Source organism: Anomaloglossus baeobatrachus, chromosome 3 (assembly GCF_048569485.1).
Source record: "Anomaloglossus baeobatrachus isolate aAnoBae1 chromosome 3, aAnoBae1.hap1, whole genome shotgun sequence".
NCBI classification, from domain to species: Eukaryota; Metazoa; Chordata; class Amphibia; order Anura; family Aromobatidae; genus Anomaloglossus; species Anomaloglossus baeobatrachus.
This window is the reverse complement of record NC_134355.1, coordinates 519,933,614-519,960,627: the sequence shown is the minus strand read 5'-3', so window position 1 is coordinate 519,960,627 and position 27,014 is coordinate 519,933,614. Positions and strand designations below refer to the sequence as shown.

At 44.5% G+C, this 27,014-nt stretch overlaps 1 protein-coding gene across 1 annotated transcript in view; it reads right to left on the bottom strand.

Moving 5' to 3' along the window:
* Positions 1-27,014, bottom strand: part of IGSF10 (immunoglobulin superfamily member 10) — an 83,077-nt gene that overhangs the window by 47,882 nt on the left and 8,181 nt on the right. Inside the window, exon 2 of the mRNA XM_075340736.1 lies at positions 6,275-6,501. Within this exon, the coding sequence (XP_075196851.1) occupies positions 6,275-6,471 (197 nt within the window). The 5' untranslated portion in view covers positions 6,472-6,501. The remainder of the gene's footprint in view (positions 1-6,274; positions 6,502-27,014) is intronic.

The window sequence follows — 27,014 nt, the reverse complement described above, 5'->3', positions numbered from 1 at the left end:
CGAGTGCAGTCCGTTGTACGCAGAGATCACCAATAGGGAAGATGGAGAAACTCAGCTCTCCACCTTCCCAGCTGTCCCTGATTTTCACATGCAAGAGAATGGGATAACACTAAGCTGACACTTGGCTCAAACTCTGATCAGAGAGTCATTAACATAATCGGGACAATTTTCTCACATGCGAGAATAAATGTCTGTCTGAATCCAGCCTGGAGTAATCTGTGGTTACTTGGGTTTTTTTATTGTAGACCACGTGCGCGCACTGAGCATTTGGTCAGTATTTTTCATCAGTAAGCCAAAACTAGGAGAGTGGGAAAATGCAGAAATGGTGTTTCTATTATACTTTTCCTTTTATTGTTCCAATCATGGTTTTGGCTAGAAATACTGATATGAAATACTGACCAAATTCTGAACATGTGACCATGGCCTTAAAAAGGTAATCTAGCTCTGTCACCTTCCCATCAGGAGGTAAGAGGGGTTAGTGATATCACGTCTATGGATATCTGCACACGCTTAGGCTGCTTTCACACATCCGGTTTTAGCAGTGCGGCTCAATCCGGCTCAAAAACCTATGCAACGGATGCGGGGAAAAAAACGGATCCGTTGCATAAGTTTTTCCATTTCGTCCATTTTTTGATGGATGCGACTTGGAACTGAGCATGCGCAGTGCAAAAAACAGCATCCGGCGGCTGGATGCGTTTTTTGCCGCAGGACGCTGCATCCGGTGTCTATAGGCTTGCATTGTGAATCGCGTTTTTTTGCCGCACAAAAAAAGTGCCAGGCAACGTTCCATCCGGCCGCCGCATGGGCTAAATATGCCGGATCCGGCAAAAAACGGACGCAACGCAAGGCCATGCGGCACAATATGGCGCTAATGCAAGTCTTTGCGGGAAAAAATGCAACCGGCGGCAAAAAAAAACCGGTGGTGTTTTTTCTGCAGAGCGCCGTATTGTGCCGCACGGCAAAAACCAGATGTGTGAAAGCAGCCTTACGAGCACCAGTTGTCAGGCACATGTTTTCATGAATAGAACAGATGTGTGATACCTGCCTCTCGTGCACAATGGCTAGTGGATAGCTATAACCTATGGATCGGTTATAACTTGCTAAAATGAGAATAAGCTTTTAGAAATTGTTAGTATATTTATCTCAATTTAGGATTAAACTTCTGAATGTACATTATAGAGGTCGGGCGTATATGGCTGCTCTCACTGACAGACCTGTGTATGAGGGAATGGAGATCGCGGACATCTGGAGGCCATTATTCACCCTTGGCTTTTTCCTCTGTTCACTTAAAAATCGATTCCTTCATAGTGAGGCATGTATTTATTTATTTCTCAGGAGGAGGTTGCCTTTTATGCTTTCAATGTATTAGCAGCCCCATTGTGCTTTTAGAAACATTCGCTCCAAAAAGGATTTGAAGTTCTCTCCGAGAGTTGTTAAGAAAATAAATAGATTGCTTAATCGCTGGGGATGATGATCACCAGAATAGCACGGTGGCAGCGTGATGGAGTGTGTGTACAGTGCCCGCGGTTAGAAACACTTCACTAGCATGCATGTCAGACAGTTAGTAAGAATGCCTTACACCTTACTTCCCTCAAAAATGATAAAAATAGCCCAAAAATTCATGGAACTAAATTACAATTTATTACAAAGTTAATTCTTTTTTTTCTTTTCATATTTCGTGTTTTTTTGTTTTTTTTTTAGATTTTTACTACTTCAGGTTTTGAAAATGCCTTGTGGAACATTATGCAATATATACACTATCAAAACAAAAGATTGCAGAAAAATGCTTCTTGAAAAAAACTCAAACACTTCAAAAAGTAAAAAAATCAGAAAATGTTTCATAGAAACAAAAACTCATACAAAAACTCCTCAAAAGATAATATTTCCTGGAACAGTTAGGCTATGTGCTCACGTTGCTTTTTTGTGTTCTTTTCTGCAAATAAAAAACATGTTTTGGCAGGAAAAACACAACAGATAAAAGTGCATTTTTTATTGTGTTTGAGTGTTTTTTCATATGCATTTTTTCCTGCTTCTTCTTGTGCTTTTTTTTTTAGTCATGCGATCACGGTAGTTAAGGTGCGGTATCCCTGTGATCGCCGACAAGTTTCAAGCTGATGTTACAGCCGGGACCTGGCTCTCACTGCCCAAAGCGGTGTCCGCGCCACTCCCGGTAGTTTCACCCCATAAATGTTGCGATCGCACTGGAGGTAGGAAGAGGAATCGCTTACATCTCCCTGGCGATTGATCGGGTCCCTGTAATGCGATCACAAGGACCCGATGGCTGCCATGGTAACCCCGGGTCATCACCAGGACGACTCAGGGTTACTGAGCTACAGAGAGCCTCACAGACCATCCTGTATGCACGGTGTGAGGCAAACTGCTGCACTATAATCCACTGTAGTGATAAAGCATGGCAGGGGATTATAGAAACTCACAAACAATTGACATGCTACTTCTTTTTTCAGCAACAAAATCTGCAAGGAAAAAAGAAGGAGTGTGTGCACAGCAAGTCACAATTCTCATAGACTTGCTTTTTCTTTGCTTTTACTGCTTAAAATAAGCAAAGAAAAATGCATGAACAAAAACAAAACAAAAACAAAACAACCACCAATTGTGCACATAGCCTAAAGGGGGCTTTACACGCTAGGATATCATTAATGTTTTATCGTCGGGGTCACATTGTTTATGACGCACATCCGGCGTCATTAACGATATCACAGCGTGTGACACTTTGTGCGACCTAAAACGATCGCAAAAGCGGCCAAAATCGTTTGCCGTGGAGAGGTCGTCCTAAAACAAAAAATCGTTTTCTTCTCATTAGTGATGTTGTTCGTCGTTCCTGCGGCAGCACACATCGCTGTGTGTGACACCGCAGGAGCGAGGAACATCTCTTTACCTGCCTCCACCGGCAATGCGAAAGGAAGGAGGTGGGCGGGATGTTACGTCCCGCTCATCTCCACCCCTCCGCTTCTATTGGACTCCTGCCGTGTGACATCGCTGTGATGCCGCATGACCCGCCCCCTTAGAAAAAAGGCAGATCGCCGGCCAGAGCGACGTCACAGGGCAGGTAAGTCCGTGTGACGGGGGTGCGTGATTTTGTCCACGATGGGCAGCGATATGCCCATGTCGCACAAACGATGGGGGTGGGTACGCACGCTAGTGATTCAGCGATGCTCAATGGACTGACTATAGAAATCAGCAAGTCATTTTTAACTAGAAGTGCATATCTTCATTTTTTTGAGCGTATTCGGAAAGCTTTTAACATGGGTTTTGCAGTGGACCTTCCTGAAAAAGACATTGTATGCACATATCCATGGGCTATTTTCATATAGAGTTTTTGAAATGTTTTTCCTAGCAGATATACTACAAACTCTTCCTAGAATATACATCAAAACTGCTTGGGAAAACTTTTACTATTTATTTGTAGGGGAAATTTACTTTCCTGTTTATATTTTAACCATTTTTTCTAAACAGGTATAGAAAAACTCATGGTGGGAAAAAAATGTACATCACTCTTTTGATGCAGATCCTAATGGAATCTGCTGCCACCTGGCACTGTACAATCAAAAGTCTACAAAAAATCTTTTTGTAAAAAAAAGAAAACTATTCCAAAACTACTTCAAAAATGTTTTAGAAAAACTAAAATTTGTTAAAAAAAAGGAGCATTTCTTGAATCCGTTTCCACTTGAAAAATGTTTTGAATGCTGAAAAAAACTTGGTGTGAACATAGCCTAATGGTGCATTTACATTTCTTTCTCTTATATAATATTGAATAAAAAATTAACTGAGGTGAGGCATATAGAAACCATAGTCTTCATATTATAAGTAGTACAGTTAGAAATTATAACACAGTAAAACAGTCTATACAACTCATTTAAATACCCATGACAAAAGTAGAAATCAGACAGAGGGGCTCAGCCAAGAGATATTAACATATGCTTTTGTATTTCAATACAGATCTAAAATGTCTATAATTACAGCACTATCTTACACCTTGTTATAGAGGAGAATGCATACAGTTGTAAATCAAGGCAATGGCAATGAAAGGAGAGAAGAAGCATGAGAATTGATATCATTTACATTAAAGGGAACCTGTCAGGTGCAATATGCACCCAGAACCACGAGCAGTTCTGGGTGCATATTGCTAATCCCTGCCTAACTGTCCCTGTATCTAGTAGCATAGATAAAGAGATCTTTACAAAAAGTATTTCTAAAGAGCCTTCATTATATGCTAACGAGGCCAGCGACTAGTCGCAAGGGCATTACTTCCCTTGGCTAGTCAGCCCCCTTAGCATGTAAGCACTCCGCTGTGGGCGCACTAAAATGTTAATGAATGCACAGCATTAGAGGATGGTCATGTGACGCCCTGGACTATCCAGGTCATCCCAGGTAGACACATAACCACATCACACCCCCTTCCCGGTTAGGTAACACCAGCCAAACCAAAACCCTTGTCACCACCCTCCAGGTTTGATGTCCACACCAGGGGGGCGGAGTCAGGTGGTTGGCTCCGCCCACCGAAGAGTTCACAGGCCTGGAGGCGGGAACCTAAGTAGTCAAAGTTCAAGTTGGAAGGGAGGAGTTTTGACAGTGAAGGAGGGAGGTTGAGTTTACAGACAGACCTGCGCTCAGGCCTGCCAAAGACTACTGGTGGCTGGGTCAAAGCCCAGACACCATTGGCAAGGAGGCAGATGGTGGTGGCCGCCTGCAGGAGACCGGGAATACGACCGGTGGAACCGTAAGGGACCGGGACAGGGTAGTGGCCTGCAGGAACCGAACCGGGGAGCCAACTGGATACCGAAGCACCAGGCAGGGTACTCAGACCCAGCACAAAGCCATGAACCGACAGGACCAAGTCAAATCAACTGATTGCGGGCTGGACTTAAGGACCTACCCCACACAAGTCCCTTTAGAAGACAACAGCCCAACCATACCGGGTAACGCCACTGCAAAGGCATAGAGACCCAAAGGGCCAGCGTCTAAGGGCAAACGGGCTCCTCCGGCATGTACCAGTCAGGGAGTGGATAACCGGTGTCTAAGCACAGGAGTCAAAACATTTACACAGAGGTGCAGGAGAAAGGTGGAGACCACCAACCTAATCTGGAGCTGCAGCCGGCTGCGGGCCCCGTTCATCACTCCGTTTGGTTTACCAGCGACTCCAGTGTCTTGTGTCAGAGTGAGTGCACCAGTGCCATCAGGCACCACACCGCACTGCTCCGCAACACTTCCCCGTACCTTCATCGCAGCGGTGGTGTCCATAATTACCACACCCCATGGGTGGCGTCATGAACTGTCATTCCAAATCAAACACCCAAATTCCCGCATGTAGCGCCAACTCCCTTGCAGAGCAACATGACCCCCGGGTCCGTGAGAAGCTGGAGCCACCACCCACAGTACGAGTACAGATCTGAGCGGCTCGGCGGTCGCAGCCGAGCCCGCGGGCTGGTACAGTCACGCTCACCTCCGCTGCCATCGCCGCCTGACACTGGATTTCCGCTCATTGTGGATGATGCCCAGACTTCCGGTCATGCGTACTATAAAGCCGGGTGTATGCCCGGCTTCAAATTGGTGTAGTGTGCATGACTGTAAGTGCCGAGATTTCTGATCATGCTCACTGACCCTATGCCCAGCGTTCTGAGGCGGTGCAATGGACACAGGTACGTGCGTCACTGCCAATGTTGATGCTGGGTAGTGGGTATGGGCCCTGTGGGCGTGCTAACATGCTAAGAGGGCGGAATGAGTGCAGGAACTAACGTCCTTGTGACTAGTCACTGCGCTCGTTAGCATATTATAAAGGATCTTTAGAAATACTTTTCTAAAGATCCCTTTATCTATGCTAGTGTATACAGGGATGGTCAGGCAGTGATTAGTAATATGCACCCATAACTGCTTGTTTTTCTGGGTGCATATTGGACCTGACAGGTTAACTTCAATAATTTCAACGTTATCAAGCCATTGTAGCATAAAAACAACTGATCTGCACAGAACTAAGAAAGGCAATAAAAGAGTATAATAGCGAATTCTAAGCTATGAAATAATATTATCTGGTGACCATCCAGACGACTACTAAATACTAATAGCAATACCAGTGATGTAACATTTATCTCACCTCTTATTTGATTTTTGATACATTGGATTTAATTATTCTGTTGACATTTTAACAACAAAGCAACTATTTTTAATACTGTCCATAAAATTATTTTTATGTATTACAAATTTGAATGTAGATGATAACTCATAATACCAGTTTTATATTTCACAATAGGAAACTTACCCCAAATTAATACGTTCCACATAATCCTCGATTTGTTTAGGGATAACATTAATATATCTGAAAGTGCAATGGACTTCTGTCTTAACATAACAGGCACAGGGTTTTGGACATGCGATGCCATGTACTGGAAGTACAGCAAGCCAGAGGAGAAGGAAAGAGCCAGGTAGATTTATACGACGTCTGTTTATTGGTTGCATCCTTAATGGTTGTTGTAAGGCACCATTACCCTGGGAAAGAAAAAAAGTCATGTCCATATATCAACTGTGATACAAAACACAAAATAGGATTGTAAACGGACTAGTAATCATTTATTCCAAATGTAGAATGTTAAAAACAGTCTTGTACATAAGTTAAAGGACACTCTAGGCAACAATTAAAGAGGACCTGTCACTGATACAAACATTTTTATTGAAACACTTTTTAAAAATCCCCAAGCTCCCCTTATTTTGCTAATTCATTGCAGAGATATTTACATGTATCTTTTCTGGAGCGCAAGTTAAATCTCTGCTTGAAATGCAACAGGGTGATTATTCATAGTCTTCTCTTGGGGCACCTTTCCTTCTAGATGCTGCCAATCTTGCCTCAAGAAACTGCCAAACTGCTAGATCAGCTGCTGAGGTGTAACCGGTAATACCTGGGACAGAGCGGTGAAAGCTCCCACCTCCAGAAAAGACTGAAAAAACGCCCAGTTGGCCTGCAAGAAGAGATTTCACATATTGCACTCCAGAAGAAACAAATGTGAAAATCTCTGCAATGGAGTGATGGAGAATAAAACAAAAAAGAGTGGCAGAATAAGTGGAGTTTAGGGAATTTTACAAGTTATTTAACAATTTTTAGAGCAAGTAAAATGTCTGTTGTAAATACTTTTAATTACGGTAGCCAGAAAAAAAAAATACTGCATGACATTGTTTTAGAACGCTGTAGCTCAGTCATCATTTATCCTCATCATTTAGGAAAAATTGACTACTAGGTTTTACCATTTACCTTCTCTTTAGTATGCATCACAGAGAGTTTTTGAATCTGTCACCACTGATTAGACAGTGTTTTACTGTGTAGGGACATGACTAGAGATGAGTGCATCAATCTGTAGAGGATCAACATTATGTCGTATTACCACAAATTTGAAGGTCCTCATGAATTTGAAAACGCCATGGAGGTTATTAGAAAAAAAATCTGCCTGATAACATTTCACAGACTACTGAAGACTTAGGGAGCAGGATAATGATGTCATTCTGGGCCAGGAGGGCTTCCTCATAATGCCTTGCAACTATCAGATTACATAGTCTAGTGCAGCCAACCATGGGAGCTATTAGAGGGACTATAAAAGATGAGGGCCTCCTAAGAAGCAACATTTTATACCTACATAGCATAGCTATAGAACTTAGGGGTAGCGATATCGCAGCGTGTAAAGCCACCCTAAGTTCATGACGCCACCCACGGTGTGTGGTGAGGTGGGACACCACCGCTGCTGTTACGGGGCACCCAGGGGAGATGTTGTGCAGCAAGTTGTTAACCCCTCCGTGGGCAGGCATGGTAGCCCTGGGACCCAGTCGGCACGTGCAAGGATTGGCGATCGCAGGGGGTGCTGGTGTACTCACTGTTAGTAAAACACACAAGTTTCTGGTAAACCAAGGTGATGGTGGCCGGTGCCGCGGCCGGTTGCGCTCTGGTCCCCCACCCGGCTGTTGGTCTCTATCCTTGTCCTGCACTGCTGTATGAAAGGTGGACTTTCCTAGTGTGAAACTCAGGAGTCCGCTCCCGGCTGGATGTGGCCTAAGGAGCCGTGCCAGCAGACGCTGGCCAGTGGGATCTATGGGCCCTGGCGGTGACCTCTTATCCCTAATCGGTGGGCTTTTGTCTTCTATGAGGGACTTTGGGTGGGACAGGACCTCTAGTCCTGGCCTCAATTGGTTAATTAACCAGCTCCAGTAGGTTCTGGTCCTGGCTTCAGGGTCCGAGTATCCCCCTTTGTGCTACGGTTTCCGGGGTGGTTTCCCGTGTCAGTACCGGCGGGCTACAACCCTGTCCCGGTCCACCTCGGTTCCACTGAGCCATCTTCCCGTCTCCTGCTGACGGAGACCACCGTCTGCCTCCTAGCCAGTGGCACCAGGGCTCCTACCCTGGTACCGTTCAACTTGAACTTCACTGCTGGAGCTACACTTAGCTCCAGCCCACACTCCTCTCCAAACTCCACTCTCAAGCTAACTCGCTGTTTTTCCCGCCCCGGGCTGTCTGGACACCTGGGTGGGCGTGTCCCAACCGCCTGGTCACGCCCACTGTTGTGTCTATCTTTCCCTAAGGGGGGTGACTAGGGTTTTCTGGTTGGCTGTGTGTTTCCTAATGAGGGAATGGTGTAATGCGGGTGCCTAACTATGACTACCTGGTTTTGCCAGGGCGTCACAATTACACACAGAGTGATCTATTTCAAGCGTTTATTTCTGTTAATGGTGATGATTATGGCTTACAGCCAATAAAAACCCAAATGTCATTATCTCATAAAATTAGAATAATTACCACAAAACACCTGCAAAGGCTTCCTAAGCATTAAAAATTGCCCCTTAGTTAGGTTCAGTAGACTACACAATCATGGGGAAGACTGCTGACTTGATAGATGTCCAGAACGCAGTCATTGACACACACAACATAAGGAGAGTAAGCCACAAAAGGTCATTGCTAAAGAAGCTATAAATGCATACAGTTGCACACTGAAAAAGCCAAAAATGTACAAGGGAAAATATGGCACTGCATTACTGCAAAAGAGAGATATTTAGTTTATGTATTGGCCAATGCGTGTAAGCCCGGAAACCAAACGCAAGGAATATCTCTGTAATCCGGGAACCTAACTTAAATGCCACTATCTAGGTTAAAACCATCCGTATCTGGGCAAAATGCCACTATTTGGACTACAAACCTCCATGTATGGGCAGCTAGGCTCCTGCTATAATGGTTATGAACACAGCCAGGTCTTAGGGTGGAGTGCTCAGTCAGAAAAAGACTCACTAGAAATATCAAAAAACTGACCCGCACATCCAACAAATGTGAACAGGTGCTAACTGAAAAAACATAGTAACTATAAATGCATACAGTTGCACACTGAAAAAGCCAAAAACGTACAAGTGAAAATATGGCACTGCATTACTGCAAAAGAGAGATATTTACTTTATGTATCGGCCAATGCATGTAAGCCTGGAAACCAACGGCAAGGTATATCTCTGTTCCGGATTACAGAGATATACCTTGCCGTTGGTTTCCAGTTGATTTAAGCCCAACATTTATATAAAAAAATACCAAGAGGTTAAATTTTTGTATAACACTTTTAGCAATCTGATTTAACAAGCATAAGCACCGCAAAAATACTGTTCTTATTACCACAAGTTATTTTCCATGCACATAGCTGCCAACGAACAGAACAGTCTGGGTTGCGTTTTTTTTAACGGGAACGATAATAGTTTTTTACAATAAAGATGAATACATTAAAGAGACACATTACACTTGCTGCATACCAGTTCATTATTCCAATTTGGCGACTATAAACCCTATAACTATACTATTGGCTATTGCAGCATGTTTTGGTGTTGTTCCTACCTCATGGCATTTGTTGTTACTTCGTCGTTTTTGGGCAGGGATATTAAAAGGAATTTGTCACCAGATTTTTTGTATGCTATCTAAGAGTAGCATGATGCCGAGTCTCTAATTCTTTTCTGTACATTTAGCAGATGACCAGGAGGCACGAGCTGGTAGTCCATTAGTGATAATCTCATTCTGGTAAAATGCTGATTTTATTGAAACAGCAGCATATAGACCAGTAAGTGACACATCACTTGATTCAGGGTCTCAGTCCCTACATAATGCTGACAAATTCACTTTAATTTGCTTTAATCCAAAATATATAAACATATTATTCCCATAAATCGAAACAATTAACTGTGCAATTCTGTTGTGGCATTAGTCTTTTTTGTGGGTACCAAAACGTAGTCAGTTACATCATGGAGCCTGCCACAAATAGGCGGACAGGGGTGAAGATGCACAATGACTCAGTCAATGGCCCTGTCAGCACATACATTTAAATCCGATTTTCCAGGATTTCAGATGTAAGCCCACATGGAGTCACTGACATGATGGTAAAACAGAATATGAAAACAGATGCGGTAGCCCAAGGAAAAAACACGCTCGCATTACAATTTTCATTTAGAAAAAAGGTTTAATAAAATTAATAAGAAAACCTATGACCTGTAAGATTATATATATATATATGGCTACTGGCTACTATAGCTCCAATATATATATATATATATATATATATATATATATATATATATATATATATAGGAGCTATAGTAGCCAGGCATTTAAACATAAGCACTAACTATGTGAAGTAAAATGGATGTATGTTATTAGTGAAAGTTATACACAGTCATATTGTATGTATATGTTCGAACTATCAATCCAAAAAGTCTAAATTGAAAATCTAACACGAGTGTGCACATAGTCTACACATTCACAAGTATAGACTAAGTGGCTTTTTTTTATTAATTTCATTAAAATCAAATTTTTTATGAATAAATATTCATCTCAAATTTGGGCCAGACAGTGTGGAATCTTATCACACATTTTGTGATGATTTATTGATGATTATGGAAATTGAAATTTGCTTTGATGTATTACTATATGTATAATGGACACTATATAAAAGCAATTTGGGATATATTTCACATGTGCACCAATTAATCTTTAATAATTGGAGGCTTATGGGGACAGCCTGTTTGAGATACTGATAGTGTACTATGAATTCACAGGAGTATTAGGAAAACAATTATAGGTTAAAGGGAACCTGTCACCTACTCACCAGCGGGGGTGGTCCGATAATTTCTGGTCTGATGATTGTCGCTGGTTTCGGGTCCGGTGCCTCCTCTGTCCTTGCAATCGCTGTCTTCCTTCTTGCTTTATGTGGATGACATGTCCTACTTCAACCACATAGTGCTTTCATTTGCACTCCTGCGCATGAGCACTTTGCTCTACCCTGCTGAGGGCATAGCAAAGTATTGTAGTGCACATGTGCAGGCAGTCTTTGACCTTTCCCCATGCCTGCGCATTACAGTTCTTTCCTCTGCCCTTAATATGGTAGAAAGAATGCGCGTGCGCAGGAGCACAATGAAAGGCACTGTGTGTTTGATGTAGGACGCGTCATCCACACAAAGCAGGAAGGAGGACGGACTCTGTGTGGTTGTTGAGGTACTTGTAGTTCCCCTCACCGGCAGGTTTAGCAGATAGTTAAACTTGAGTCTACTCTAGGGACCTGTTTCCCGTACGTGCCTAGTCATCAGAGGCACCTTTTCAGCATCCTCACTCGATGACCATTCTCCCCCCACTAACTGTCACTACACCGCGCAGGGTCTCACTAGTGTGAGCGTGCGTCTGCGTCTCCTAGCAACCGCCGCTCACCACTACCAGACTGGCTCGCTCCACTCCTTTCCTTTCAGCCTCTGCATTTTAGCTCCCAGGCCCTGCACTACACCCCTTGACAAGAATTGAAGGCCAGACCCCTCTAGGGACTGCCCAAGGGTCCCATCTAATGGTGTTGGAGACCTGGTTGCTATGTGTCTGTGCGTACACACCTCATTCTGGCCATTAGGATTACCTGGAAGTACTGTCCCAGCAAGGGTGCAGTAATCAGTGGTGCCTGACCAGGTCAGGGGCGCCACAATCGCAAGGATAAAGGAAGCACTGGTTCAAGATCAGTGAGTAGATGACAGGTTCCCTATAATATCTCACCTTTCAGTGTTATAGTAGGATCACAATACCCATCAGGAGAAGTAAAAAGATGTGCTTATAGACAGCCAGCTATTCACTTTTTGATAGCCCATCCAGGTTTGGTAGCCAATAGTGCAGGTATGTGAGCCAAAGAAAATTAGGGCTAACGCAGGCAACACTAGATACAAATAGCTTGACAAAAGGAACTACTTTACTTGGTGATAACAATGCATCACATTTCAGGGATGGACAAACTGTCCCCTTTATCATATATAGACTCCAATTCATATATAAAAAGACACCGACACAAAAGACACAAAATATAGACCTCGGTTTTGTATTCTGAGTTTGATAAATACTTTGACCTTTTATAAATGTATTGGTGTCTAAGACCAATGACGGGGACAGTTCATCCTCAAAGTGTGTTGGTTTATGAACAATAAAAGAAGCTTACATTTGTGGACCTATTGATTATCACTGCACTTGGATCTGCTGCTACCTGATTTACCCCTAATTTTCTTTGGATCACTTACCTGCACTTCAACATAAAAATGGCATGCGCACAGTTAGGCGGGCTTTGCACACTACGACATCGCAGGCCGATGCTGCGATGCCGAGTGCGATAGTGCCCGCCCCCGTCGCAGCAGCGATATGTGGTGATAGCTGGCGTAGCGAAAGTTATCGCTACGCCAGCTTCACACACACACTCACCTGCCGTGCGACGTCCCTGTGGCCGGCGACCCGCCTCCTTGTTAAGGGGGCGGGTCGTGCGGCGTCACTGCGACGTCACACGGCAGGCGGCCAATCAGAGCGGAGGGGCGGAGATGAGCAGGATGTAAACATCCTGCCCACCTCCTTCCTTCCGCATATCCTACGGAAGCCGCAGTGAGGCCGGTAGGAGACGTTCCTCGCTCCTGCGACTTCACACACAGCGATGTGTGCTGCCGCAGGAGCGAGGAACAACATCGGACCATTGCGTCAGCGTAATTATGGATTACGCCGACGCTGTACCGATGATACGATTACGACGCTTTTGCGCTCGTTAATCGTATCATCCAGCCTTTACACACTGCGATGTCGCATGCGATGCCGGAAGTGCGTCATTTTCAATTTGACCCCACCGACATCGCACCTGCGATGTCGCAGTGTGCAAAGTGCCCCTTAGGCTAGGTTCACACTTCCGTTGTTTTGCTTCCATCAGGTCTGTTGTTGCGACGCAATGACGGATCCGTGATTTTTGAGATGTCAAGTGACGCAACGGATGTGTAATTTCCTGTGAACGGAATCCTGTGAAAAAACTGAACCATCACGTCCGTTACATCTGTTGTGCATCCGTTCTTTGATGGATCTGTCGACATCCGTTTGTGTTTGGGACAGCCCACTGGGTGTGCCACATATGCTGGGCATGCTCAGTAGAGCATGACTGAATCCAGCACTGGATTCCGTCGTGTGACGGATTACGACGGAATCCAGCACCATAGACATTCATTATAGCTTGTGACGGATTGTGACGGACACCTGCGGAGTCTGTTTTTTTGATGCTCAAAAAAACGTTACATTCAGCGTTGCTCCCGCCTGACGGTCAGTCACTAAACGACTGATCCGTTCGCAGCGGATGCAACGAAAGACCATCAGTCACAATCTGTCGCTAATAGAAGTCTATGGGGAAAAACTGGATCCCTGCAAAATATTTTGCAGGATACTGTAATTCCTCAAGGCGACAGATTGTGACTGATGCAAAACAATGGAAGTGTGAACCTAGCCTAATGCTCATATCACCGGCAGCATTTGTCTTCCTGATATTACAGCTGACTTCTCAGAATTGGGGAAAAATACAGTCCCAGCTATTAAGAATAAAGAGCATCTCCAGTCACACTGCATGATAATCAAAGCATGCTAAGATTAGAGTCTGATAGGATACCTATTAGTTTAACAATGACAGGTATAATATAGTGCAACACATAAGTAATGCCACAAATTATTTAACCACATGAGAAAGGTTCATACCATGATTAAAAATGTGAAAGAAAATATGTTCTGAATTTTTTTTTTACCCTTAAAAATAGTTTAGCATGGAAAAATTTAAAAGAAAATAGACGTAATGTAATTAGTATTTCTGCATATTATATCCACCAATCCTAGGAAAGCAGCATAAAAAAATTGCATATTTTGAACTGCAAATTCTGGAAGAGCTCTACGTCTTTGGACCCCAACTCTATAGTCACATATGCCTTTGTGGCATCCTAGTCATCCGGTTGCCACAGTAGCATTGCCCTCCTCACAGAGGGTGATGTCATGCCTGGAAGCAAAAAGGGGGTCCCCCTGGCTAGGTAACACCAGCTGCCAATGCTTTCCTGACTCCAGACCAGAAGGGGGAGCTCTAAAACCTGGTTTAAGGGGAGGTTCCCTATACATTCTGGCCTGGGGGAAGGGTTAGTGAGTGAAAGGGAAGAGGAGATAAAGGAAGTCGAGAAGACCCTGGGGAGCGGAGCAGTGACAGAGCTCACCCCAGAGCAGAGCGCTAGAGACAGGACACCGGAGTCCTTGGTTGTTCGGGTATTGGAGTCCCAGCAGCTGAATCCGGAGGGCTGGAGACTGCATACTTTCTGGCCACACCAGACGCCCGGCAGCACAGCAGCATACAAGAGCCCAGAGCCGGTGCCAGAGGAGCGGCACCTGTAAAAGGCTCGTGCCACCTGCCATACAAGTGAGAAACCGTACCAACACTAGGAAGAGAGCCACAGCAAAGCTTTAAGCAACAGGGACCTAAATGGGACAGCGCAGAAGGAAGGCCTCCGAACCTACCTGGCTAGGTGGATCCCCCAATTGCTTCCAGGCTGCCCGGACCTCCATTACCATCTGAACTAGTTTCCCTGGCCTGCACCATCCACTACCAAGTAAAAAGGTAAAGGAAACTACAGTCCCTGTGTCATCTAGTTATTGGCTGCATCTTCGGTCCTGCACCCCAAAGTTATTTCCTCCATCAAAGACTATACCGGTTGCCCTGAGGCCTTGTTCCACCTGTGGGGAGCTGTACCATCATTGCTGCATCATCATCTGCCCCAGCGGTCCCATCCAGCAGCGTCGGCCATACATTGCTGAATATCACAGGTGTCATCATGACTCATCCACTGTAAATATCACTCATGTAAACGACACCGCCGGGGTCTTGGAGTCTGGCCTGCTGCTGTGACTTCCCAACAGAACTGGGCCCGGTCCCAAGTGCCCCACGGCCCTGATGGCCGTGTCACCTTCATGAGGCTGTTGAGTTTGGGTCAAAAGACCAACATTGGAAAAGTGAAAAAGTTGTGTGCGCACAAACTATGAAACTCAGACAAGGGAATCCAGCTTAAGATATCAAGAAGCTCCGTGTTAAAAAAAAAGTTGTGGCTCTAAAAATGTGGTGACATAAAATCAAACAAAAAAAAAAAATGAAAATTTTATCATAGAAAATAATTAAATAAAATTGTTATGACACTGTGTAATTGTTATGTACACTGTGTGTACTTTGTGGAGGCTGAGACCGAGTTGAGCCCTAAAATGATACACATGCTACCGACACCTGAAGATTGCAGGTCTTTGTTCAATCAGGGTTTCCCTTCAACTCCTACACCAATTCCTGCACCCCTTCCTCTTCCTCCATCTCTGAATTGTTGTCCATGTCCATAGTAGTTACAAGCTGGAAGCACTGCAGCACAGCCTTGGTGAAGCAGTAACAGGCTCTGCTGAAACTAATTTCTTTAGGTAACAAACAGCAAACGGACACAGAGTTGTTAAAAGATCTAACAAGCCAGACAAATCTGTGCCTCTTGCCGCTGGAACTACAGCCAGGCATGATTATGTGGGATAATGGCTGTAACCTGGTGTCATCTGTGAAGCTTGACAAGCTTGCACACCTACCATGCATGGCCACATGCCTAACTTAAAGATTTAGCGGTTTCTGCAAACCTTCCCAGATTTGGCTGAGCTACTTGTGAAGGTACGCTGTGTGTACCCATTTCCGCATGGGTGAGTACAAACAGGTAATCCTGATGGCTGAATAGAGTGTGGACACACAGGCACCCTTTGACCAGGACACACACACACATTAGACGGGACCCTTGGGCAGACCCAGGAGGGGACGGAACCTCCACATCTCAGTTAGTGTGGTACTGTAATGAAGCTGGAAGAGAGTTGTGCAGTGGCAGTCAGAGGAGAAGGAGTGGAGCAGCCGTGTCTGAAGGGTAGGGCTGAAGAGCGGAACACTGCCAGACCCTGCACGTGCCGTGGCTGCTGGCGGGGGAGAACATTACCATCAAGACTAAAAGACACCTGAAGAAAGAGAGCAGTAAGGAGTTGAGTACGAGGACTCCTGGTAATGACTGCATACACGGGGTACAGGTCCCTAGAGCCAGACATCCATTTAGTGGTCTGCTAAATCCTGCAGGCGGTGGGACTAGAGATTCCACGCCAACCAACACAGAACCCGAGCATCAACAGCAACGATGGGGCCCATAAGGCAGGATCGAGCCATCTTATACTTGGTCCACACTGTCAGCAAATGGGTCAGAAAGGGGAGAAGAGGCAGCAGCGACTTCCCTGCATGCATCCCACGGTACTTTAAGTCTGGGGTGGTCCGAAACAAACGTGCTAGGAAGGCGAGTCAGCAGTCACCCCTATATCAGCCTGAAGGATACCTGGTTCCACCTGGTTCATCATAGCATCGCCTGGGTTGCCTCACTCTACCAGCAAAAAGTGAGTAAAAACCCTGAAAAACATTTTTGGACTGTGTGTGAGTTCTTCTGCGATCCGTGGTACTACGCACCTTCAGCCGAGCCCCTAGGGCCAGCTTCACTCTCGGGAGTCCATAACACCAAACTGCAGACACCATCTGCCCCAGACGCTCATTAAACTGCAGTGACGGTCACTACCCTGACCGCAAAACTGAGAGTGGCGCCACGATTCCTATTAAAGTTAACCTGACATACCTGTTGCCAGAAGATTCCCAACATGTGAAGACCCTGTGGCGTCCCTGGAGGTGGAGAGAAGTCCCTGAGGCGACCGCTACAGGTGAGGGGCTTCACACATGCCTTCCAGTGGGTATTGAGGTCCCTCCTTCTACTTTTTGCAGCTCTTGCACATATTGCAAACTTTTTACCTGTATAGGAGTCCTGCTCCTTAATAATGGGTAAAAAAATTATCTCCTCTACGTGTCTTCTAGTCCCTCCTTCTATTTTTTAGCAACCATTGCAGATAGGGCACAGGCCTTTCTATGAGTCTATGAGTCCCACACCTTAAACAAGTTTTTCACTACTAATGGGATCCCCTTTCATTTGTCCTAACTCTTTCTGACTAACACTTTCCAAATAAACGTCTGCTGCTTACCCTGCCCCTGTAAGCTTATCTCTCTGAGAGGTATATATTCCTGTGTTGATGTTTTAGCTTTGATTCTTCCATTTTGGAAACTGAAATCAAACAAACTGAGCAGGCTCGTCATTGGTGAGTGCGGAACTATCTCTCTGTGACAGCAGTCTGAGTATACAAGCCCAGATCACAGTTCACTTTCCTCTCCTTTATTTAACCCTTTTGCCAGTGAATATACCTCATTAAAAGCCATTGTTACCATTGATTGATAACTATCCTCTCAGCCTGCTTTACAATGTGATGCTTTGCTGTGACAAGCAATGCGATGTGCAAATCATGATATAACAGAAAAGAAAAAAAGAAGTATAAAGGCTAAAATTGATTTTATTAATTATAAATTTAAAATATATTGTTTGCAGTACATAAAAGAGAAATGAAGATTGTGCAATGTGATACTATCTATTAATCAGCTGAAAATAACAGATTAGGACAGATAAGGAGACCATAATCACACAAAATGCCACAGACTATGCCCCATAATCAATATTTATTGAACAAGGAGAGAAGGAGGCTAAGGTAGTCAGAGTCAAAAAAGACTTAAGGCCGCTTTACACGCTGCGATCTCGCTATTGATATCGCTGTCGTGCGTACCCGCCCCATCGTTTGTGCGTCACGGGCAAATCGCTGCCCGTGGCGCACAAAATCGCGCGGACCCATCACACTACTACCTGCCTAGCAATGTCACTGTGACCGGCGAACTGCCTCCTTTCTAAGGGGGCAGTTCATTCGGCGTCACAGCAACATCACTAAGCGGCCACCCAATCAAAGCGGAGGGACGGAGATGAGCGGCCAGAACATGCCGCCCAACTCCTTCCTTCCTCATTGCCGGCGGCCGCAGTTAAGGTGAGGTTCCTCGTTCCTGCGGTGTCACACATAGCAATGTGTGCTGCCGCAGGAACGACGAACAACATCGTACCTGCAGCAGCAACGATAATTGGGAATAGGGGAGCATGTCACCGATTAGCGAGTTTGCTCGTTTTTGCGACGATTTTAAATCGCTCATAGGTGTCACACACAACAACATCGCTAACTCGGCTGGATGTGCGTCACAAATTCTGTGGCCCCAACGACATCGCTTTAGTAGTAGCTGTAGTGTGTAAAGCGGCCTTAAGTCAAAGAAAAGTCACAAAACCTCATTGAAAAAAACTAGAAAACGTTTTATTGTTTAAAATCGTATAGCAAGAGGTAATATACAATTTAGTAATTAATTTATATTAGTGTAAAAAACAGGTGAACAAAGAAAGTCCTTATAGAGAATACTCCATAGAAAAACCTTATGAGATGAGTTACAATCTCATAGTATCCTATTAATCATCATAATTACATATACTGAGTACCTATATTGATTTAAAGATTGTTGGAAACACAATATGGTAATGAAGGACACAGATAAATAAGGACGCCTAATATTGTGTAATCATAGATCGCAAAATAAGGATCTGTGAATAATTTAGTTTGTGTGAGGACCACAAAGTCATTAATTCCCAATAAAAGGCAGTAGTAGTCCCAGATAGACATACACATAGTAAATCATAACAAGCCACTATACAAAGCAATCTAGAATCAAGTCAATTCCAATAGTATTATGAACCAAACAGTAAACACTCACCCATGATGGGTTAACCACGCAGTATAATATGCCCCAATGCGAACGTTTTGTGGTCTTCTTCGGGGGGCCGTGATAATCAATGTATTATGTGTATGTCTATCTGGGACTACTACTGCCTTTTATTGCGAATTAATGACTTTGTGGTCCTCACACCAACTAAATTATTCACAGATCCTTATTTTGTGATCTATGATTGCACAGTATAATGCGGGCGTCACACGGTACAATATATTGGGCGATATGTGGGCGGGGTCACGTCATAAGTGACGCACATCAGGCATCGTTTGATATATCGTAGCGTGTGACAGCTACGAGCGACGGTGAACAAACAAAAATACTCACCTTATCGTTGCTCGTTGACACGTTACTCATTTTCAAAAAGTCGTTTTTTCTTCTGCGTGCCGGTTGTTCATCGCTCCCGAGGCAGCACACATCACTCCGTGTGACACCCCGGGAACGGCGAACACAGCTTACCTGCGTCCTGCCGGCAATGCGGAAGGAAGGAGGTGGGCGGGATGTTACGTCCCGCTCATCTCCGCTCCTCCTCTGCTATTGGCCGGCCACTGTGTGACATCGCTGTGATGCTGAAAGTCCCTCCCCCTTCAGGAAGAGGATGTTAGCTGCCCACAGCGAGGTCGCCCGGGAGGTAAGTGCGTGTGACGGGGGTTAACGACTTTGTGCGCCGCGGGCAACTAATTGCCTGTGACACACACACGACGGGGGTGGGTACAGTTGCTCGTGCGATCGCACGATAGATCGTCCCGTGTGATGCCCGCATTAGGCTTCCTTATTTATCTGTGTCCTTCATTGCCATATTGTGTTTCCAACAATCTTTAAATCAATATAAGTACTCAGTATATGTAATCATAATTATCAGTAGGATACTATGAGATTCTAACTCATCTCATGAGTAGTGTTGAGCCGAGCCATCCCCCTAGCGTTCGAGTTCGGTTTGGTTCGTCGAACTCCTTCAAACCCCATTGAAAACAATGGCAGGCAAACACAAACACAGACAAACACGTAGGAAATACCTTCTAAGGTGTCCAAAAGGTGACAAACAAGACACTACAAACACGTGGAAATGTGACAAGTACATATTCTCATGCGAAAACAAAAGAGCCACACAAGTAAAAGGAGAAGGAGACACAGATATAGGCATGTCATGCCCTTCTAAAATCATGTAAAACACAGCAAGGGGACTCCAACAAGAGTCTCAATTTTTTAAAAAAATTGGGCTACAGACACCACTTAAGTGGCATCACTTGTCCCCCAGTTGCAAACTTGACATGTTGATTTGCATCACGCCCATTCAAAAATACGCCAGCCTGTACTGTCCCCAGGATGACACAGGGGTAGCAAAGTCCTTGCTGAACCATGACTTGTTCATCTTGGAACATTTTTAAGAAAACAGCAAGGGGACTCCAAGCAGAGTCTCCCTTTTCTCCAAAAATTGGGCCACAGACACCACTTAAGTGGCATCACTTGTCCCCCAGATGCAAACTTGTTCATCTTGGAACAATGCCCCAAGGATTTGCCTGAGCTGATGTAGCCAGATGCTGTGATATAAACCCCTGCACAGCGCTGGCACAGACCTGCCTAGCAAAAATGGCTATGAACGGCTGTAATGTAGCCCTGAAAAGGGCTGAAATTACAAGTAGTCCCTAATCCCTAAAGCGACGTGTAGATTTCACTGTATGTCTATAGAGCACAGAGCAGCAGCAGCAGAAGCAGCGGGTGCGGTTACTGTCACACACCCGCAGCAGAGAGATAATGGCGGCGACGGGGAAAATGGCCGGGTCTTATAGGGCAAGGACATGTGACATGCACATCCTATGACACATGCCCTTGCTTGTCTGGCAAAAATCCACTTTGCTTTGTGTGTATGTCTGTGATTGGCTGACAGCCTCGCATGCCCCACTGTACGCGCGGTTAGAAAAAAAAAGAAAAAAATATGGCGATTGCCATTCTTTCAGCACTCAGCAACAGCACTGAACTAAACCCCGTCCCACCCGCACACTATACACTGAATTTTGATAATATCCTGATTCACAGTGACTCACAGTATTACAGTGAAAAGCCAGCTAGTAACTAGCTACGCTTTTTGGTGATCGAACCATTCTCGAACGGTAACTCGAACTGTCGAGCTTGTAGCAAATCGTTCGAGTTCGTCGAACCACTCGAACACCGCCCAAAATCACTTGAATTTGAAATTGGCGAACCGTTCGACTGGAGCATCGCTCAACTCTACTCATGAGGTTTTCTGTGCAGTATTCTCTCTAGAGCAGAGGTTCCCAACTCCAGTCCTCAAGGCACACCAACAGTGCATGTTTTCAGGATTTCCTTAGTATTGCACAGGTGATAATTTAATCACCTGCAAAGGTGCTGAATCCAACACCCATGCAATGCTAAAGAAATCCTGAAAACATGCACTGTTGGTGTGCCTTGAGGACTGGAGTTGGGAACCTCTGCTCTAGAGACTTTGTTCACCTGATTTGTACACTAATATTAAATGAATTACTAAATTGTATGTTACCTCTTGCTATATGATTTTAAACAATACATTTTTTTCTAGTTTTTTGCAATAAGGTTTTGTGATTTTTCTTTGAGTCTTTTTAGACTTTGACTACCTTAGCCCCCTTCTCTCCTTGTTCAGTATCTATTAATCAGCACATAACACAGTTGTCACAAGAAAGCACCACACTGTGAAGCAGGTTGAGAGGAAAGTGAAGTGTGCGCTGCAATGTGCTGTTGATCATTGCACAATCTGCACATTGCATTGCTTGTCACACACAAACACTGCACTGTAGGCAGTCTGAGAAGAGTATGAAATGTAATCTGGCTATGTGTTCCCAGACTGCTATCACTCAGGCCTGAAACACACATCCTTGAAAACCACGTGCGTGTAATACGGGTCGTTTTCGGGTCCGTTTTCCGTTTTTTAGATCCATTTTTATCGTATGTGTGGCTTGCGTGTGTATCCCGTAGGCTAGCCATATGTGCGTGTGAAATGTCTGTGTGTGGGTGTGAAACTTAACTGACATGTGTTTGTGTTTTCCATGAGAAATGTTGCGTGTGATGCACAATGTCGTTTATACATGTCGGCTGACAGCAGACAGAGTTGCGCGATGAGAATGAACTCGGTTGAACTTCACCCGAATTCATAGTCATGCTGCGACTCTGTCTGTGTGTCGCGTAATGATTAGCGGTCACCCGTGAAAGATTCACCGGTGACCGCTAATTCCACGAGTGACGGAAGTGAGCAGCCCTCTCTCATACTCACCGATCACCAGCGTGGCGCTGCACGGCATTCACACTGCTCTGGCGGCTTTTATTATTTTGAAAAAGCCGGCCGCTCATTAAACAATCTCGTATTCCCTGCTTTCCCCACACACCGGCAAATATGATTGATTGCAGTCTGACACGCCCACACGCTGTGACAGCTGTCTAACTGCAACCAATCACAGCCGCCGGTGGGTGTGTCACTATGGAGCATAGAAATAAATAAATAATTTAAAAAACTGGCGTGCGGTCCCCCCTAGTCACGCGATCAGCGATGATGTCACTGAGGTTACTCACGGCCACCGCTGGATCATACAACTGTGACAGCAAGTCGCCCGAGTGACAGCGATGATGTCACAGGTGAGTTGCTGTCACAGTTGTATAATCCAGCGGTGGCCGCGAGTTACCTGACTGACATTATCGCACGCCAGTTTTTTAAATTATTTATTTATTTATTTCTCTGCTCCATAGTGACACACCCACCGGCGGCTGTGATTGGTTGCAGTTAGACAGCAGTCACTCAGCGTGTGGGCGTGTCTCACTGCAACCAATCATATTTGCCAGTGGGCGGGGAAAGTAGGGAATACAAGATTGTTTAATGAGCGGCCAACTTTTTCAAAATAGTAGAAGCCGCCGGAGCTTTTATAACAGCAGTGCAGCGCCGCGCCGGAGATCGGGGAACGGTAAATATGAGAGAGGGGGGGAACTGCCCGACAGACAGCAAGAGGGACAGATAAGACAGAGAGACCGACCGAAAAAGCACAAAACGTACACGGAGCATACAGAGATGTGTCCGTGTCACTTAGGCGTGCGCACAGACCCATTGACTTTCATTGGGTCCGTGTGTGTGTGTTCCGTGATAAAAACGGACATGCTTCCGTGCAAAATGGAGACACAAACGTAGCACGCACACGGACACACGGACCTTAATGAAAAACGCACATGTGTCCTCAAACATTAAATAACATTAGTGCACGTTTGCCCGTGTCTCCGGTATACACGGAAACAGACCAAACACGCACGTATTTCACGGATGTGTGTTGGAGGCCTCACAGAGAGGCAGCCCCGCCTTCACCAGTGATGTGTCCTTCTCAGTTTGTCTGATTCCAGTATCTAAACCAGAAAGATGACAGTTAAAACATCAACATAGAAATATACAGTATGCGCTGCAGAGTGATGAGCTTACAGGAGCAGGGTAGGTAGCAGAAATATATTAGAAAATGGTTAGTTAGGAATAGTTAATGACAAATGAAAAGGGGGTCACATTATTAGTGGGAAAAACCCCTCTAATAACAGGAAAAAAATTGTATTCTGAGGCCCACCTCTACATGTCTTCCAGTGTGTATTGCAGTCCCTCCTTCAAATTTTTGGTAGCTCTTGCACATACTGCATAGGCTTTACTAGTCTAGGAGTCCCACTACTTAATAATGAGAAAAACTGGTTTTCTGAGGCCCTCCTCTACGTGTCTTTCAGGGTGTATTGGAATCCCTTTTTCTAATTCTCGGCAGCCCTTGCACATAGTGCATAAGCTTTAGGATTCTAGGAGTCACACTATTTAACAATTTTAACAGAATTTATGTGAAGCCATCCTTTATGTCTAATACATGGTATATTGGAGTCCCTCTTCCTTCTAATTTTTGGCAGTTCTTGCATTCACTTTCGACATCGTAGTGTGTAAATCCTAGATGATACGATAAACGAGCGCAAAAGCGTCGTTATCGTATCATCGGTGTATTCTCCGACATTTCCATAATGCCGGTGGCGCAACAGGTACGATGTTGTTCCTCGTTCCTGCGGCAGCACACATTGCTGTGTGTGAAGCTGTAGGAGCGAGGAACATCTCCTACCTGCCGCCGGCGGCTATACGGAAGGAAGGAGGTGGGCGGGATGTTTACATCCTGCTCATCTCCGCCCCTCCGCCGCTATTCGCCGCCTGCCGTGTGACGTCGCTATGACGCCGCACGACCCACCCCCTTAGGAAGAAGGTGGGTCGCCGGCCAGAGCGACGGTCGCAGGGCAGGTGAGTGCATGTGTAGCTGGCGTAGCGATAATTTTCGCTAGGCCAGCTATCACAAGATATCGTACCTGCGACGGGAGCGGGGACTATCGCGTGCGACATCGCAGCATCGGCTTGCGATGTCGCAACGTGCAAAGCCCGCCTTAGTCTTTGTGAGTTTCAGAGTCCCTCTGTCATAAATTAAACAAGATATTTCTGACCATGTCACACACACGACATGCCCAGATAAGAAATTAAAATGTTAAAATTACATTTACTAGTGGGTGTAGAATTGCATTTTTGGTGCATTTTTCCATGTGTTTTCTGAAAATTAAAAGCTGATTTTTACAGTATTTGCAAAAGCTAGGAGATTTATAAATCTAGTGCACACAGTTTTTTTTTTTCCTGACTGAAATGGGAAAACTGCTGCATTTTTTAAAGAAGAAGCATATTAACTCTTTAAATGGTTTTGATGCTTTCTTGTGTTTTTTCAACATTGAAAGCATTGGGAAAGTACAATAACACTACTTGTTAACATGGACTAAGAGGTGAAGGAGGCGGGGTTTTTTTTCCTCTTTTATTATTTTGTCTTATATACAAGTCATTATACAGGAAACTCCATCACTGTAAACTCCATCTTATCTTCAGTTTTTTATGTTTTAAGCCCGCTTTACACACTGCAATATATCTTACGATGTGTTGGCGGGGTCAAGTCGTAAGTGACGCACATCCGGCATCGTAAGGTACATTATAGTGTTTAATAGCTACGTGCGATTGCGAATGAGCGATAAAACGTTCATCTCACGCACATCGTTCATTCCTCATGAATTGAACGTCAGGTTGTTCATCGTACCCGGGGTAGCACACATCGCAGCGTGTGACACCCCGGGAACGATGAACAGATCTTACCTGCGTCCTGCGGCTCCCGGCCAGCAATGCGGAAGGAAGGAGGTGGGCGGGATGTTTACGTCCCGCTCATCTCCGCCCCTCTGCTTCTATTGGCCGGCTGCCGTGTGACGTCGCTGTGACGCCGAACGTCCCTCCCACTCCAGGAAGTGGACGTTCGCCGCCCACATCGAGGTCGTATGGACGGGTAAGTACGTGTGATGGGGGTTAATCGTTTGTGCGGCAAATTCAACAAAATTGAACGTGCCGCACATACGATGGGGGCGGTTACGATCGCATACGATATCATATGCAGAATCGTAACATGAAAAGCAGACTTTATTGTGAATCGGTAAAAGCAGTGTAATACACTGACAATGACAACATGGTTCTCAGCAGTGACCTAGGAGTTAAAGATGCATCCAGGCATCTTCCCCATGCTGTTCCTATTCCATTTGAGTGCTGTTTCCATCTATTTCAGCGATTTTCTTGCCCCACTTCCCTCCTGGTAGGGCCTTTCGGAAAAATGTTTGAGTTTCCCTTTGACTTCCATAATACTTATTACTGGAATCCAGCCCATACAAATGTTTGACCTGCTTTATTTGACTATAGGGCACTCAAGCATTTTAGTGTTCGCTCATCAATAGCTGCAAAAAACTATAGCAAAATGGCTAATATCTTTTAATTCTACTCTCCCCCTAATTTTTTATATGAATCTCTATTAATAAAAAAATAATTTTTATCTGAAAAAAACAAGCTTTTATACAGTGTTAAAAAACACACAAGAAACAGCTGTTTCTGAGGCTCTAAATAGCTGTGTCTTCAAGAGCTTAGTTAATAACAAAGTGTCAGGTTTACCATAGTTTTCTAGGAGTTCATAATGAAGTTTCTATTGAGAACAATATAGCTGCCCTTCCTGTTGCCAATTGTGCAAAAATCCCCATAGCAATAAAACAAAAAAAGTTGATATTTTATTACTAAATAAAAAATAATTTGTAAAACTTTGTGTTTCACTCTTCTGATTTACTGATATTGTATATTAATTTAATATTCTGTTTAAAAGTCCCATATTTCCACTTATTGACAGAAAACAGAGATCTTCAAAAAGGTAAGGGATTAAAACACAAAATATAAAAATAAATACTTTGCATCTTATTTATATACATTTTCAACAAGCTTTTTTCTCACATGAAGTCATACAACTCCGTTGAACACACACTTCCTACCTCACTTCCTCACCTATTGTAGTCAATGAAGTCCAAAAAGCAGTTTTCTAGAAGGTCCGGTGTCTACATGAAGGGCATAAAGGTGGCCTCCAGGGAATTTCCTTTCCTAACAAAACAGTCGCTATGAAAAGATCAACTGTATTTTCTTAGAATCATGAAAATCTACTTATTAATATCCTGTACAAAGACCACAGCGCTGTACAGAAATGTTAACTTTTTTCATCTCTCCCCAATGAGGTTCACAATATTGCACACAGAAAGGCAGTCAATAAGACTTCATTTACAATCAGTAAATGATCACCAACATTTGCTGTCTGCAGTCGTTTAATATCCTGTTTACACAGGCAGACGTTCTTCAGATGTGCATACTGTAGATAGATCTGTAATTGATCATACAGTGCACATAGGCTGCCATTGTTCTTGGCATCGCAGGCCTCGTTTACACACCATGATGAACACAGAGAATTATGATCTTTTTGTCAAATTAGAAGATCATTTCACTTAATGAGCGACCGTTTTCCTTGTTCGTTGGGTGATCCGCAGCATGTTTAAAATGAATGATTGCACTGGTCAACACAAAAAAACATCCCC